Source organism: Coregonus clupeaformis, chromosome 24 (genome assembly GCF_020615455.1).
Source record: "Coregonus clupeaformis isolate EN_2021a chromosome 24, ASM2061545v1, whole genome shotgun sequence".
NCBI classification, from domain to species: domain Eukaryota; kingdom Metazoa; phylum Chordata; class Actinopteri; order Salmoniformes; family Salmonidae; genus Coregonus; species Coregonus clupeaformis.
Window position 1 is genome coordinate 58,849,537 of NC_059215.1, and position 18,181 is coordinate 58,867,717.

The 18,181-nt window shown below is 42.3% G+C and overlaps 1 protein-coding gene across 1 annotated transcript in view; it reads right to left on the reverse strand.

Annotated features, from left to right (window-relative positions):
- The window catches only part of LOC121538632 (protein Wnt-5a-like), an 81,085-nt gene that overhangs the window by 29,544 nt on the left and 33,360 nt on the right, over nt 1-18,181 (reverse strand). The window contains exons 2-3 of the mRNA XM_041846814.1: nt 3,559-3,724; nt 545-792 (exon numbers count right to left, since the gene is read on the reverse strand). Coding sequence (XP_041702748.1) covers nt 545-792; nt 3,559-3,698 — 388 coding nt within the window. The 5' untranslated portion in view covers nt 3,699-3,724. The remainder of the gene's footprint in view (nt 1-544; nt 793-3,558; nt 3,725-18,181) is intronic.

The following is an 18,181-nucleotide window of genomic DNA, read 5'->3' on the forward strand; positions in this document are numbered from 1 at the left end:
TTATTTGGAGCGAAGCTCTGCAGCATTAATGAAGATATGATCAATACAAGTGGATGTCACAGATTCAACACTATTGGTAGACACTAGTTGGTTAAGTGATAGCCTGGGTCATCTTACAGGCATTTTTCACAGTTAGAAGCTTCCTCTTGAGAGGACAGCAAGTTGCTAACCAGTCAATGTTCAGGTCACTCATAAAATAAACCTGTATTTTAACATCACATACACTATCAAACATGCACACACATTATCCAAATACTGACTGTTAGCACTTGATGGCCTATAGCAGTACCCCAAAAGAAGAGGCTTTAGAGTAGACAGGTGAACTTGCAACCACAACACCTCAACATTTGACATGAGATCCTCTCTAAGCTTAAAGGTCTATGGCTCTGAACAGATTAACTCCACACTCATCACTTCTACTCAACCTCTTTCAAATACACAGTAGAATACAACAGACTGGACTGTAATATAATGATGTAAGAGGGTATTAAAAATAGAGTGTCTGCGACTGAAGACCACGTTAACCCACTGAGCTAAGCCTTACCTATCTGCATGACCCGTCCGAACACGGAGGAGTTGTCCACGGTGCTGCAGTTCCAACGCCGTTGTCTGAACTGATACTGGCACTCCCTGATGCCAGTCTTGGCGCCCTCGCCGATGTACTGCATGTGGTCCTGGTAGAGCTGGCACAGCTTCTTCTGGCCCTGAGACAGACTTACCAGCTGGCTGCACAGAGGCTGGGCACCGATGATGTATGCCTCGGGGATCAGCAGAGGGTTCATGGCTAAAGACCTGGAAAGAGGGAGAGGAAGAGAGAGAGAATAACCTGTTAGAGAATAACTGCACGCAAGCTCGCGTGCCCACACACAGCAATCCATTCTAAACCCCCCCAGAGCAGCACAATTAGCCCCCACTGTAACCTGATCTGTTGGGGAGAGCAGCCAGGGAGGGAGGGAGAGAAAACACACTGACACACACCCCCCTAACAGGCCTCACTCGCTCGGACACAGTAAATCGTTTGCACCTGTGTGTCTTTTACTGGAGGGAACTGAAAGGCACACAAATCACAAACACACACACAAACCACAACACACACACACACACACACGTCAGCAGTAGGTATTTTGTGTGATAATGTTTGTGTCCATACTAAATCACATAATCCATGGAAGATCACAATGGAATTTCTCTTCTGCCATTGCTTTAGTCAACTACAGTATGTAGAGTCTCAATACATCAACAAATACAACTACATGGATTTGTTGAAAAGGCTACAGATGATTGTATTCCTCTGCCTAATGACCTCAGTATAGCTCATTGCTTCAGTATTCTCACTAAAGAGTTGTGTACTGTTTGTTCTAGTTTCCTATAAACAAGTAGAAAACATGTCTGTAAAAGTTCTACTTTCCATTTGGCACAAATTCTTTAGCGTTTTGCTGTTACAAAATCACCACACACACCACACACACTTGCAGGCAAACACACACACACACACGCTCACACGCAAAGACACAAACAGAATTCAAATTAGATCTGATTTGAGCAATGCTCCTATGGTGATGTCTAAACACTGTTTACCTCTGTGTAGCAAATCTATTCAGTTTGTCTCTCAACTGCATGTTCACATTTAGACTTCTCTCCTAATGGCACACACAAACACCCGTTTAGATTAGTGGACACCCCTTTAAATTAGAGGATTCGGCTATTTCAGCGACACCCGCTTAAATTCAACAAAAGATTACACACACTTTATTTACTTAGTTTTGTTTTTGTTTCTTACACACACACACACACACGTTTGGATTTTCCTGTTCTATATTTTCCAAATGATAAATAGATATACTGTATAGATACACTATATTTACAAAAGTATATGGACACTCCTTCAAATTAGTCGATTTGGCTATTTCAGCAACACCCGTTTCTGACAGGTACAGTATACAAAATCGAGCACACAGCCATGCAATCTCCATAGACAAACATTACCAGTAAATTAGGCTTACTGGAGAGCTCAGTGACTTTCAATGTCGATACCACCTTTACAAAAAGTCAGTTCGTCAAATTTCTGCCCTGTTAGAGCTGCCCCGGTCATCTGTAAGTACTGTTATTGTGAAGTGGAAACGTCAATCAGCAACAACGTCTCAGCCACAAAGTGGTAGGCCACACAAGCTCACAGAACGGGACCGCCGAGTGCTGAAGTGCGTAAAAATCGTCTGTCCTCAATAACAACACTCACTACTGAATTCCAAACTGCCTCTGGAAGCAATGTCAGTTTGTCGGGAGCTTCATGAAATGGGTATCCATGTCCGAGCATCCGCACACAAGCCTAAGATCACCATGCACAATGCCAAGCGTCGGCTGGAGTGGTGTAAAGCTCGCCGCAATTGGACTCTGGAACAGTCGAAACGTGTTCTCTGGAGTGATGAATCACGCTTCACCATCTGGCAGTCCGACGGACAAATCTGGGTTTGGCGGATGCCAGGAGAACGCTACCTACCTGAATGCATAGTGCCAACTGTAAAGTTTGGTGGAGGAGGAATAATGGTCTGGGGCTGTATTTCATTGTTCGGGCTAGGCCCTTAGTTCCAGTGAAGGGAAATCTTAACGCTACAGCATACAATGACATTCTAGACATATCTGTGCTTCCAATTTTGTGGCAACAGTTTGGGGAAGGCCCTTTCCTGTTTTAGCATGACAATAGCCCCGTCCACAAAGTGAGGGCCATACAGAAATGGTTTGTCGTGATTGGTGTGCAAGAACTTGACTGTCTTGTATAGAGACCTGACCTCAACCCCATCAAACACCTTTGGGATGAATTGGAACACTGACTGTGAGCCAGGCCTTATCGCCCAACATCAGTGCCCCGACCTCACTAATGCTCGTGGCTGAATGGATGCAAGTCCCCGCAGCAATGTTCCAACATCTAGTGTAAAGCCTTCCCATATTAATGCCCATGACTTTGGAATGAGATGTTCGACGAGCAATGTTGTGTACATGACGCTTATATGAATTCATTAGATTCAATGAGGGAAGATTAGTGTCACTATATTGATGCCTAGAGATAAGCCAGAGACATGACGCCTAAGTGAATACATTGCATTCAATTAGGAGAAGATTAGTGTCACAATATTACTGCCTACAAATATGCTTCACAGACATGATTCCTAAGTTAATACATTGCATTCAATGAGATTGATGTATAGATATGCATCAAGTAGTTGACAAGTCAATTGCATTCATTTCTGTTGGTTCTCTCTCTCACACACACACACACACTCTTCTATAATCCCCCTCTTTCCTTATTTCTCCCTCTCTTTGCCTCCCTCTGTCTCTCTCTCGACTTCCTTTTTATCTCCCCTCCTTCTCGTCTCTCTCCCTCCCCCATCTCCACCCTCTCCTTTCTCTTTCTCCCTCCTTCTGTCTATCTCTCTCTATTCTCTAACACGCCTCTCCATCTCTTTGCCTCCCTCTGTCTCTCTCTCTACCTCCTCTTTATCCACACACAGAGAGCAGAGCAGTATCATGTAAAGTGTATTGTGTAAAATGAAGTGTACATACCACCATGAGTTGGCCTCCACCACCACCTGCATGAGTAGTGTGAGGAGAGTGAGGGCGAACGTACAGTGTCTGGAGTCCAACACACCCCTCACCAGTGCTGAGGGACAACACACACACACCAGCCTCCTCAGGAACAACATAGTGGATCAGCTCTACAGGAACAGCTCTGAGGAGAGAAGGCAGGACACAGGGTCAGAGAGGCACGTATGCACACACACACACAAACTGAAACAGGCGAAGACTGTATACATATCCTGTCTATCTGTCTACATCATAGAATGAATAGAAAGGGTGTCTCTATTCAAATTAATGATGGCATAATGGTTGGACAGGCAGCCGTTTTCAGTGTACCCATGCTTGGAAGTGTGCCCTTCAATCTGTGCTGTGATTTGTTTTTGTTTCGTTTTTTTTATTGAAATTCCATCAATTTTAACACAAACCATCATTACTGCAGCGCTCTGTCCCACTTGACAATTGTTTCTGGCGTTATCCCTAAGATCTGGAAAGCGGCACATGTCCTCCCCCTACATAAAAGAGCAAATCTTTCTGACTTAGATAACTGCCGTCCAATTTCCAAATGATCTTGCCTTTCCAAAGTTTTAGAATCCTCTCTGCTAAGAACTTTAACTTCTACCTCTATTCTTATATGTGCACCAATCCAGTTTTCAACCTGGACATAGCACAGATTATGCTGCTACGCTTGTTTTAGATGTGTTAAATTGCTTGGATCCTAAACATCATTGTGCTGTCTTATTTATTGACATTTCCAAGGGCTTTGATACCGTTGACCTTCACATGCTCATTCAAAGATTGACTGAAGTAGTCCTGGATCAGGCTTCTTGCAAGTGGTTTGATAATTATCTGTCAGACAGGTGTGGTAAACCATGGAGTGTTGGGTTCAGCGCACAGAGATGGACACAGAGACAGGGAGGTTCTAGTCAGACAACACGACTTTACTAGGCAACAAAAATAAACGTAACAACAAATTTACTTAGGATTGGCTCGGTCCTTCTCATATTCGTCTCCATGCCTCCGGGAGCTTCGTTCCCCTCTGTCGGCTCACTCCTTGCCTCTCTCTTTTACTCTCTCAGGTTGTGCCATGGTGCTCCATTTATGTGGCCTGCATGGCTGGTTGGCACCCTCCCCTAATTACCCCTAATGGATGCTATCAGCGTCGGGGTGCCCATCCCGGGTAGTCCCAGCAGAGGGAGCCAACGACGTCGTGGCACGTACCTCCCCTCTATCACCAACCCTCGGGGTAGACCTCCCTGGACATCATGTGTGATTTCTGATGGTGGTACAGTGGCTTGCGAAAGTATTCACCCCCCTTGGAATTTTTCCTATTTTGTTTTGCAACCTGGAAATAAAATGGATTTTTGGGGGGGGTTGTATAATTTGATTTACACAACATGCCTACTACTTTGAAGATGCAAAATATTTTTTCTTGTGAAACAAACAAGAAATAAGACAAAAAAACAGAAAACTTGAGCGTGCATAACTATTCACTCCCCCAAAGTCAATACTTTATAGAGCAACCTTTTGCAGCAATTACAGCTGCAATTCTCTTGGGGTATGTCTCTATAAGCTTGGCACATCTAGCCACTGGGAGTATTGCCCATTCTTCAAGGCAAAACTGCTCCAGCTCCTTCAAGTTGGATAGGTTCCGCTGGTGTACAGCAGTCTTTAAGTCATACCACAGATTCTCAATTGGATTGAGGTCTGGGCTTTGTCTAGGCCATTCCAAGACATTTAAATGTTTCCCCTTAAACCACTCGAGTGTTGCTTTAGCAGTATGCTTAGGGTCATTGTCCTGCTGGAAGGTGAAACTCCATCCCAGTCTCAAATCTCTGGAATACTGAAAAAGGTTTATTCAAGAATTTCCCTGTATTTAGCGCCATCCATCATTCCTTAAATTCTGACCAGTTTCCCAGTCCCTGCCGATGAAAAACATCCCACAGCATGATGCTGCCACCACCATGCTTCACTGTGGGGTTGGTGTTCTCAGGGTGATGAGAGGTATTGGGTTTGCGCCAGACATAGCGTTTTCCTTGATGGCCAAAAAGCAACATTTTATTCTCATCTGACCAGAGTCCCTTTTCCATATGTTTGGAGAGTCTCCCACATGCCTTTTGGTGAACACCAAACATGTTTGCTTCTTTTTTTCTTTAAGCAATGGATTTTTCTGGCCACTCTTACATAAAGCCCAGCTCTGTGGAGTGTACGGCTTTAAGTGGTCAGAACAGGTGTATATATACACTGAGATCATGTGACACTTAGATTGCACACAGGTGGACTTTATTTGACTAATTATGTGACTTCTGAAGGTAATTGGTTGCACCCGTTCTTATTTAGGGGCTTCATAGCAAAGTGCGTGAATACATTTGCACACACCACTTTTCTGTTTTTAATTTTTTAGAATTTTTTGAAACGATTCTGCAGGTTTTCCTACTTACAAAGAATATAGAGGTCTGCAATGTTGTATCTTAGGTACACTTCAACTGTGAGAGACAGAATCTAAAACAAAAATCCAGAAAATCACATTGTATGATTTTTAAGTAATTAATTTGCATTTTAGATAACCAGTTGTTTGTTCCTGACGCTGTCCGCCCATCGGTCCTGGTGTGGGCCCACTCCTCCAGGCTTGCCTGCCACCCGGGCTACCATCGGACCCTGGCCTTTGCACGACAGTGCTTTTTTTGGCCTACCATGGTCCCTGACATCTCCGCATCCGTTGCTGCCTGCACGATCTGTGCGCAGAACAAGACTCCTCGGCAAGCTCTGGCTGGTCTCCTTCAACCGCTGCCTTTCCCTAATCGTCCCTGGTCTCACATATCACGGGTCTCACCCCTTCTGATGGCAACACAGTCATCCTGACAGTAGTGGACCGGTTTTCCAAAGCAACCCATTTCATTTAATTCCTCTCCCCAAGCTACCCTCTGCCAAAGAGACGGCCCAGCTCATCACGCAGCACGTCTTCCGGATCCATGGACTCCCGGTGGACATGGTCTCCGACCGGGGTCCTCAGTTCTCGTCCCGGTTCTGGAAGACGTTCTGCACACTCATGGAGTCGTCGGCCAGCATGTCCTCCGGTTTCCACCCTCAGTCCAACGGTATGGCTGTCCACTTGGGATCTTCCCCATTTTATCAGCCCTTTCCCCATCTCCAAGATTATTAGCCCTTCTGCTGTTCGTCTTCTGTTGCCATGATCCCTCCGTATACATCCCACTTTTCATGTCTCAGAGCCCTTTGGCTCCTGTTTCCAGGCCTACCCCTCTCCCCCGTCTCATCGACGGCCAACCAGCATACACAGGCGCCTCCTGAAGGTTCGACTGCGGTGCAGTGGATTCCAGTACCTGGTTTACGGGAGGGTTATGGCCCAGAGGAGAGGTGCTGGGTCCACGCTAGGGACATCCTGGACCCAGGCCTCATCGCTGAGTTCCAACGCCGGTACCCTGGTCAATCAGGTATGCGCCCATGTAGGACGCCAGGTGACGTCCCTAGAGGGGGGTGTACTGATACACCCTGATCTGTTTCACCTGTCTTTGTGCTTGTCTTGTTTAAATGAATTCCTCATTTAAAGTTACTGGATTAATAATTAAAACATTGAATTTCTCAAGCTGAAGAAATAATTGCAATTATTCTCGTCTTCCTCCATCCATTGTCTTCTTGATCTAACAAAAGCCCCTCTAGCCTTTTCGTTGTACTTTTAATTAATTTAGCAGTTTATGTAACTGAATGTCATACAACTCTGTACTTTCTTTTTGACATTCAGCTAGGGAAGCAATTTCACTGACAATGCATTCTATCTTCAACCTCTTTTTTTATGCATGTTCCTTGCAATGCCTCATGGCCAATCTTCTAATCTTAAACTTTAATACTTCACAGTATTTCCCATGTTCACCATTTACTAATGGCTAATGTCCATTCTTCAATAAGAGAATTGACAATTTGTGTGAAATCTTCAATTTGCAATAGAGTTATATATTTTCCAATAACCCACATTTGAACATATTTGTGAGTCATCACAAATATTCAGTTTTAGTTTGACTTTATGATCTGTTAAAATATCAGGTGAGTCTCAATTTGATCAACTTTAGGTTCTAATTAATTGGATATCAGCCATAAGTCTATTCTGGACTGTAGAGTTCCAATATAAGTATTTTACCACAGGTTTTCTATACCTCCATATATCAGTAACATTTATATTAGAGAATACAGATTACATATTACCCGAATCATGTGCTCTAGGAGGATTTCTGTCTCTCCCCAAAATATCAGCTTTGCATTCTCTTTTATATCTTCCAATAGTTTTTCATTTCTTGAGTTATAACAATAAACATTAAAGTAAGAACTGTTCTCCAGCAGTTTCAATTACTAAATAGACCCAGTATCTCTTGTATGAGTCTTAGTTAATACATCCTCTTTAAACATGTCTTTGAGAATAGCGAATCCTGCAGAGTGATTTGTACCATGTGATAACCATAAACCATTGCCCCACATGTTCTTCCAAAATTGCACATCCTCTGAGCATAAATGGCATTCTTGTAAGAAAGTCAAATCTGCCGTTGTCTCTTTACAAAATAGAAAAAAGCTTTTCTTTTTACAATTTCACGTAAACCCCTTGTGTTAACGGCTATAAGAAGTAACTCCCTAACAATAAAAGTAGTTAACCAACTACTTAACTGAATTGAAAATGTTACTCCCACTCGCTTATAAGTGGAATGGAACATATTACATGTCATATTTAATCTTAATTTAATATGAACCTGTATTGGAACATTATAAATGAAAAAATGAAAAAAATAACAAGAACCAATTACCTGTCAAATGTCATAATCAATGGATGATGATCAAAATGTCAGTGTCAATATAGTATATGATTCAATGTCAACAACCTATGATAGAAAACATAAAGAAGGATAGGTAGAGATGTCTTCATTTGCGTCGTATTTCCTTCCCATCGATGCATGCTCTAGGACCAACTAAATAAGCACTCTTTCCCTTCTTGAGGGCACTCTCCAGAAGAGGCCAAAGAGCGGCACTGGCCTCCTTGTCCATTATGGTTAGGTCCTCGCCAAAGCGGAGTTTGGAGTCTATGAGGAAGCTGCTGTCCTTAGCTTTCTTCCAGATGAGGTCCCTCGTTGGTCGGAATACCAAAATAAAATCATCAGGGTTCTGTTCTCTATGTTCAATCCACTGATCTCATCTTGGACTGAGCACAGTGACTCCTTTAGGCCTGCAATGGATTTAGAATTGTCTCTAATCATATATTCAAGGTTGTCTGCCCTCGAATTCATTTTCACTGGTCGAGCCCCAATTCTTTTTTGTTGTAGTTCAAGTAAAGATGGTTCTGTGTTTGCTCTCGTGTGCAGGGCTGAATGGTGGTGATGGTGAATCAGAAAAAAGCTCTCCATCCATTTTCATTTCGTGATCAGAAGTATCACTCACCATGGTGTCAATGCATTGAGCAGAGTGACATTCTAACACAGGGGGGATTTTCTGCCAGTCCTGCTTATCCTTTTTCAGTTTGTCTTGTTTGGCAGTCTTTCACCTCAGGTTAGCCTACTGGCAACCGGTCTAGAATATTCATGTAAACTTTGTAATACGAAAAACTAAATATCTTCCTGACACACAAAAGTCACTTAACTATTCTGTCACAAATCGTACAATTTATGAGAAGGATTCAAAATCGATGTAGGAGAGCTCTCATATCACATCTGGCCAAGTTGCCATAAACATAGTCCCAGCCATAGCCGTGAGAAGTAGGGGTGCTGAGGGTGCTGCAGCACCCCCCTGAAAAATCATAATTAAAAAATATATTAATACGAAAGTACAAATGTCTAAAGATGTCTTTCCAACATTGTCTGTTCCTGTGCGTCCTAACTACTTAGAAAAATTGGTAACACTTTACTTGACACCCAGTGTCATTCGGTCATAATCATGTCATAATATGGTCATAACACTGTCATGACCCATATATTTACATCTGTTGTGACATATATTGCATTATTATATGCCTGGTTATGACACCTACATAAGAGCGCAAAACCCACATTTATTCAAATTATTTTTTTCCCTGTCAAGAAGTTTCCTTTCATTTGAATGTTTGTTTCTTAAATCCTTTGTTGTTTTTGTGATTAATTCTTTACAGTCATGTTTTTTTCATCATATTTTAAATAGCTGTAAAGAAAATACAGTTTAAGACACTGTCAAGAAGCATTATGACCATCATAATCATATAAGCCAGATAGGCCTATCATGTACATGCCCTTATATCAGTCATCAGTCAAAAAGAGAGTGTCTTGTCTTGCTCCTGAAATCGGAAAAATCGGAAAAACCCTTGAATGGGTAGGTGTGTTCAAACTTTTGACTGGTAATGTACTAACCCAGGGAAAATATGACGGCTTAAAAAAAATAATCTGAGAAGCGAGCACTTAGATATAGAACGGTGCGCCATAGCCAATCAGAGTTACAGTGGGCCTATATGCAAATACGTTCACTTTGAACTGGTCTGTGTAGCAACAGTGCAACTTTAGATCATTAGGAAGCATTCGCCAAAAGCCACAAAATACACCCGAATGGATTTCTGCAAATATGTAAATACCACGGAAGTCCTCTTACATGTGGAAACTTTAGTCCTTTTGATCAAACAACCATGAAAAGGTTGGCTCTCTCCCTCAGTTGCCTATGCACATCAACAGGATCAACACCTAATGTTAACCAGAGCGAAATGAGCTAAAATCGAACGAGGGAACAGTAGATTAACCGTCTCAAACTTTTTTAGCTTGTCAAAATTGCACTTCTGCAGCTTGCCTGCCAATGCATGCTTGTCCCAACCCACATTTTGACAACTAAAATGGGAACTTGCCTGCCTGCCCGCCCATTTAAACGATCCCAAATACATTTGATTGACAACTAAGAGATATGCTTACTGTGGATAATAGTCATTCAAGTTCAGCATAGCTAGCTAGCAAAGTGATTCACATTTCTTGCTTGCTAACCAAATGACACCTGCATCTCTAGCTGTAGCCAAAGAGAAACGATATGGCAGGAAATTTGGCCACTCACCCGCTCGTCCAATGACAGAATATCTTACCAGCAGCTAGCTAGTGAATGTTAGGCTCCATGTTTTTAGCTTGCTAAATAAATAGCTACATACAGTGCCTTCATATAGTATTCATACCCCTTGAATTTTTCAACATTTTGTTGTTTTACAGCCTGAATCTAAAATTGATTACATTGAGTTGTGTCACTGGCCAAAAAACAATACCCCATAATGTCAAAGTGGAATTATGTTTTTAGACATTTTGACAAGTTAATAAAAAATGTAAAGTTAAATGTCTTGAATCTATAAGTACTCAACCCCTTTGCTATGGCTATGGCCATACTGCCAGGGGTGTTGTCAAGTGTAATATTGTGCCCATTCATCTGAACTCCACTCTTAGGTATGAGAACTCACCCAGTGCTTTTAGTTCAATTGTGAATTCCATAAAATTGAATACCCCCTCGGTTGCCAACTGTGCTATTTTGCTAGTTTTTTCGCATTGTTTGTAACTTGTTTTGTACATAATGATGCTGCCACAGTCTCTTATGACCGAAAAGAGCTTCTGGACATCAAAACAGCGATTACTCACCTCGAACGGGACAAAGATTTTTTCTTTAATGAGTCCGACGTGAAGGATATACTGCTTTGTGAAGACAAGGCACAAATCCATGTCATCAGCGTGAAGAAAAGACGGAGGAAAAGGGGGAGGAGGGCGGGGTACTTGTAAGAATTAGCCGACGACTAGGTAAACCACGACTTCCCTCCTTATTATTGACCAACATGCAATCATTGGAAAACAAACTGGACGATGTACGATTAAGACTATTGTCGTGTATTGAGATTATGACGTTGTTAAATGTTTAACTGAAAGAATGTTGATTTTAGTATCAAGAGGGAATGTTTTAGTGTAACGCCACATACAATAGACAGGAAGTGTGTTGTAGACAGGGGATTGGACAGTAGGGGGAGCCACCCACATCTTGGGAGTTTATATATACTGGGGGAAAAACGAAGGAGGGTCAGAAAGCATTGAGATTCATTTGGGACTGCTTCTCCAGACTTTGCGTGTCTGTAGCTTATGCTGTAACCTCGTGATATTAATAAAAGCCTCTAAAACACGGTGCAGCTTAAGTGGATTCTTTGATTGACAGCAATACCCACCAGCATTCGACGCGATACCACACTATCCTACCAACGGGACATTAAAAACTGTAATATCTTATGTTTCACCGAGGCATGGCTGAACAACGACACAGATAATATAGAGCTGGCTGGCTTCTCTGTGCATCGGCAGGACAAAGCAGCTACATCTGGTAAGACTTGGGCCGGGGGTGTGTGTCTATTTGTCAATAGCTGCTGGGGAGCGATGTCTAATATTACAGAAGTCTCAAGGTATTGCTCGCCTGAGGTAGAATACCTCATGATAAGCTGTAAATCACACTATCTACCAAGAGTCTACATTATTCGTAGCCGTCTATTTACCACCGCAAACCGATGCTGGCACTAAGACTACACTCAACAAGCTGTATAAGGCCATAATTAAATAAGAAAATGCTCACCCAGAAGCGGCGATCCTAGTTGCCGGGGACTGTAAGCAGGCAAACCTAAATCCGTTTTACCTCATTTCTACCAGCATGTCATGTGCAGCCAGAGGAAAAAAATAACTCTAGACCACCTTTACTCCACACACAGAGACGCATACAAAGCTCTCCCTTGCCCTCAAATTGGCAAATCTGACCATAATTATATTCTCCTGATTCCTGCTTAGAAGCAAAAACTAAAGCAGGAAGTACCAGTGACTCACTCAATACAGAAGTGGTCAGATGACGTGGATGCTCCGCTACAGGACTGTTTTGCTAGCACAGCCTGGAATATGTTCCGGGATTCATCCAATGGCATTGAGGAGTATACCACCTCAGTCACCGACTTCATCAATAAGTGCATCAACGACGTCGTCCCCACAGCGACCGTACGTACATTTCCCAACCAGTAGCCATGGATTAAAGGCAACATCCGCGCAGAGCTAAAAGCTAGAGCTTCCGCTTTCAAGGAGTGGGACACTAATCCGGACGCTTATAAGAAATCCTGCTATGCCCTCAGATGAACCATCAAACAGCGTCAATAAAGGACTAAGTTTGAATCCTACTATACCGGCTCTGACACTCGTCAGATGTGGCAGGGCTTGAAAAATATGACTGACTACAAAGGGAAACCCAGCCATGAGTTGCCCAGTGACGCGAGCCTACCAGACGAGCTAAATGCCTTATGCTCGCTTCAAGGATAGGCAAGCAACACTGAAGCATGCATGAGTGCACCAGCTGTTCCGGACGACTGTGTGATCACGCTCTCCTTAGCCGATGTGAGCAAGACCTTTAAACAGGTCAACATTCACAAAGCCGCGGGGCCAGACGGATTACCAGGATGTGTACTCAAAGCATGAGCTGACCAACGTGCAGGTGTCTTTACTAACATTTTCAACCCCTCCCTGACCGAGTCTATAATACCTACATGCTTCAAACAGACCACCATAGTCCCTGTGCCCAAGAAAGCAAAGGTAACCTGCCTAAATGATTACCGCCCTGTAGCACTCACGTCTATAGCCATGAAGTGCTTTGAAAGGCTGGACATGGCTCACATCAACACCATCATGCCGGAAACCCTAGACCTACTTCAATTCGCATACCGCCCCAACAGATCCACAGATGACGCAATCTCAATCGCACTCCACACTGTCCTTTCCCACCTGGACAAAAAGAACACCTGTGTGAGAATGCTGTTCATTGACTACAGCTCAGCATTCAACACAAAGCTAAGGACCCTGGGACTAAACACCTCCCTCTGCAACTGGATCCTGGACTTCCTGATGGGCAGCCCCCAGGTGGTAAGGGTAGGCAACAACACATCTGTCACACTGATCCTCAACACTGGGCCCCTCAGGGGTGTGTGCTTAGCCCCCTCCTGTACTTTCTGTTCACCCACGACTGCGTGGCCAAGCACGACTCCAACACCATCATTAAGTTTGCTGACGACACAACAGTGGTAGGCCAGATCACCGACTATGATGAGACAGCCAATAGGGAGGAGGTCAGAGACATTTACTTTTTTTTAAATTTTTGTCATTTAGCAGATGCTCTTATCCAGAGCGACTTACAGTTAGTGAATACATCAGTATTTATTTTTATTTTTATACTGGCCCCCCGTGGGAGTTTCCCCACTGTACTTCCTAAGATGGATTACATCAAGATCTGGGCTATGTAGACGAATCCGGACATTGACTGAAACTTGGATCTCTGGGGACCTTCTGGACTATTATGATATTAATATTGAGGGTTATAATGTGTTCAGAGCTGACAGACAGGGTAGAGGTGAAGGAGTGGCCATTCTTATAAAACATATTTGATCTTTACTGAAATCCATTTCCCTTGCCAAAAAAAGTTTAGCTACTATCTTTAAGCCTTTGTCTGGGCAACAATGTGTCCGTAACTGTTATAGGGACTACCGTCCTCCTTCGGCTAACCTTTGTGCACTCGGAGTAAGCTAGTTTGTTGTCTTCTTTTATTAAATCAGAAGTTATTATCCTGTGTGACCTAAATTATGATTGGGAAATGCAGGCTTCAGACAATTCAAAATAAATGTGTAATGATCTAAACCTAACCCAGCTGGTGACTAAGCCTACACGGCCCAACCCTAAAGATCCTTCAAAGCACATAAACAGAATGGATCAGCACTGAATTCTGATGTGTATGTACAGTTGAAGTCGGAAGTTTACATACACTTCGGTTGGAGTCATTAAAACTAGTTTTTCAACCACTCCACAAATTTCTTGTTGACAAACTATAGTTTTGGCAAGTCGGTTAGGACATCTACTTTGTGCATGACACAAGTAAATTTGTCCAACAATTCTTTACAGACAGATTATTTCACTGTATCACAATTCCAGTGGGTCATAAGTTTACATACACTAAGTTGACTGTGCCTTTAAACAGCTTGGAAAATTCCAGAAAATCATGTCATGGCTTTAGAAGCTTCTGAAAGGCTAATTGACGACATTTGAGTCAATTGGAGGTGTACATGTGGATGTATTTCAAGGCCTACCTTCAAACTCAGTGCCTCTTTGCTTGACATCATGGGAAAATGAAATTAAATCAGCCAAGACCTCAGAAAAACAATTGTAGACCTCCACAAGTCTGATTCATTTTGGGAGCAATTTCCAAACACCTGAAGGTACCACGTTCATCTGTACAAACAATAGTATGCAGGTATAAACACCATGGGACCACGCAGCCGTCATACTGCTCAGGAAGGAGACGCGTTCTGTCTCCTAGAGATGAACGTAACAAAGCCTCCTTCACTCATGCTGCCAAACATGCCCTCGTAAAACTGACTATTCTACCGATCCTTGACTTCGGCGATGTCATTTACAAAATAGCCTCCAACACTATAATCAGCAAATTGGATGTAGTCTATCACAGTGCCATCCGTTTTGTCTCCAAAGCCCCATACACTACACACCACTGTGACCTGTACGCTCTTGTTGGCTGGTCCTCACTACATATTCGTCGCCAAACCCACTTGCTCCAGGCTATCTATAAATCACTGCTAGGCAAATCCCCGCCTTATCTTAGCTCATTGGTCACCATAGCAACACCCACCCGTAGTATGCGCTCCAGCAGGTATATCTCACTGGTCATCCCCAAAGCCAACACCTCCTTTGGCCGCCATTCCTTCCGGTTCTCTGCTGCCAATGACTGGAACGAATTGCAAAAATCTCTGAAGCTGGAGACTTATCTCCCTCACTAACTTTAAGCATCAGTTGTCAGAGCACCTTACCGATCACTGCACCTGTACACAGCCCATCTGAAATTAGCCCACCCAACTACCTCATCCCTATATTGTTATTTATTTCTCTCATTTGCACCCCAGTATCTCTATTTGCACATCATCTCTTGCACATCTATCATTACAGTGTTAATACTAATTGTAATTATTTTGCACTATAGCCTATTTATTGCCTTACCTCCATAACTTGCTACATTTGTACACACTGTATATATATTTTCTGTTGTATTTTTGACTTTATGTTTTGTTTTACCCCATATGTAACTGTGTTGTTGTTTTTAATCGCACTGCTTTGCTTTATCTTGGCCAGGTCGCAGTTGTAAATGAGAACTTGTTCTCAACTGGCTTACCTGGTTAAATAAAGGTGAAATAAAAATAAATAAAACTTTGATGCGAAAAGTGCAAATCAATCCCAAAACAACAGGAAAGGACCTTGTGAAGATGCTGGAGGCAACAGGTACAAAAGTATCTATATCAACAGTAAAACTAATCCTATATCAACATAACCTGAAAGGCCGCTCAGCAAGGAAGAAGCCACTGCTCCAAAACCGTCATAAAAAAGCCAGACTACGGTTTGCAACTGCACATAGGGACAAAGATCGTACTTTTTGGAGAAATGTCCTCTGGTCTGATGAAACAAAAATACAACTGTTTGGCCATAATGACCATTGTTATGTTTGGAGGAAAAGGGGTCTGTTTGCAAGCCGAAGAACACCATCCCAACCGTGAAGCACGGGGGTGGCAGCATCATTCTGTGGGGGTGGTTTGCTGCAGGAGGGACTGGTGCACTTCACAAAATAGATGGTATCATGAGGAAGGAAAATTATGTGGATATAATGAAGCAACATCTCAAGACATCAGTCAAGAAGTTAAAGCTTGGTCGTAAATGGGTCTTCCAAATGGACAATGACCCCAAGCGTACTTCCAAAGTTGTGGCAAAATGGCTTAAGGACAACAAAGTCAAGGTATTGGAGTGGCCATCACAAAGCCCTGACCTCAATCCTATAGAACATTTGTGGGCAGAACTGAAAAAGCATGTGCGAGCAAGGTGGCCTACAAACCTGACTCAGTTACACCAGCTCTGTCAGGGGGGGATGGGCTAAAATTTACCCAACTTATTGTGGGAAGCTTGTGGAAGGCTACCCGGAACGTTTGACCGAAGTTGAACAATTTATGCTACCAAATACTAATTGGGTGTATGTAAACTTCTGACCCACTAGGAATGTGATGAAAAAGTAAAAGCTGTAATAAATCATTCTCTCTACTATTATTCTGACATTTCACATTCTTAAAATAAAGTGGTGATCCTAACTGAACTAAGACAGGGAATTTGTACTAGGATTAAATGTCAGGAATTGTGAAAAACTGATTTTAAATGTATTTGGCTAAGGTGTATGTAAACTTCCGACTTCAACTGTATGTGTCATTAACAAGGTTGATGATCAGCAACCTTGTTAATTGAGGAAGACACACTGCTTAGATAAGGATCTGCTTAGTGACACACAATTTGATTCTTCAAAGTCAACTCTGATTGATCTTATCTTAACGTCCTGTATCAAAAGGTTGTCTGGACTTGGCTAAAGACCCATAGATCTCTATATTACTCCCTTTTTGTTTACATTGCTCCCTTTTTGTTTACCTACTTCATAAACTTCCATCTTATCTAACGATGCTGTTGAAGTATAGACACCCGAGTTGCCTAACCCGTTCACAGGATTGGTTAACTCGAGGTTCCTAGGATCTCCACAGAGCTAGGTAAATCTGCTTTTAGTTTTAATGCAGCGTATTGCTGGAACAAAATTCAAAATATATTTCATGTTGATGTTCTGGTGCCATTCGGGCAATTTAAAGTATTGATTGGGGACTTATTTGTGGAGGAATGTAACAGTTTACCTGGGTGATTTGTGAGGCTTTATTTGTCCTTCCCATGAATGTGTTTTGGTATGTTAATGTGTATAAGTTTGTGTATAATGTGTATATTTATGTTGTATATACAGGGCACATTTGCAAAACAGATTTCGGTCTCAATATGTTTTTCCTGTTAAAATAAAAGGTTAAAAAAAAAAAAAAAATTCGATGCCTACCTCATTGCTGTACACGACACATACAATTATCTGTAAGGTCCATCAATCGAATAGTGAATTTCAAACACATATTCAACCAAAGACCAGGGAGGTTTTCAAATATTTCCAAAACTAAAAGCATCGTATTTGGGTCAAATCATTCAATAAATCCTACCTCAGCTACATCTTGTAATGAATAATGTGGAAATTGAGCAAGTTGAGGTGACTAAACTGCTTGGAGTAGCCCTGGATTGTAAACTGTCATGGTCAAAACATATTGCTACAACAGAAGCTAAGATGGGGAGAAGTACAGTGAGGGAAACAAGTATTTGATCCCCTGCTGATTTTGTATGTTTGCCCACTGACAAAGAAATGATCAGCCTATAATTTTAATGGTAGGTTTATTTGAACAGTGAGAGACAGAATAACAACAAAAAAATCCAGAAAAACGCATGTCAAAAATGTTATAAATTGATTTGCATTTTAATGAGGGAAATAAGTATTTGACCCCTCTCAATCAGAAAGATTTCTGGCTCCCATGTGTCTTTTATACAGGTAACGAGCTGAGATTAGGAGCACTGCCTTTATCTCAGTTTGTTACCTGTATAAAAGACACCTGTCCACAGAAGCAATCAATCAATCAGATTCCATACTTTCCACCATGGCCAAGACCAAA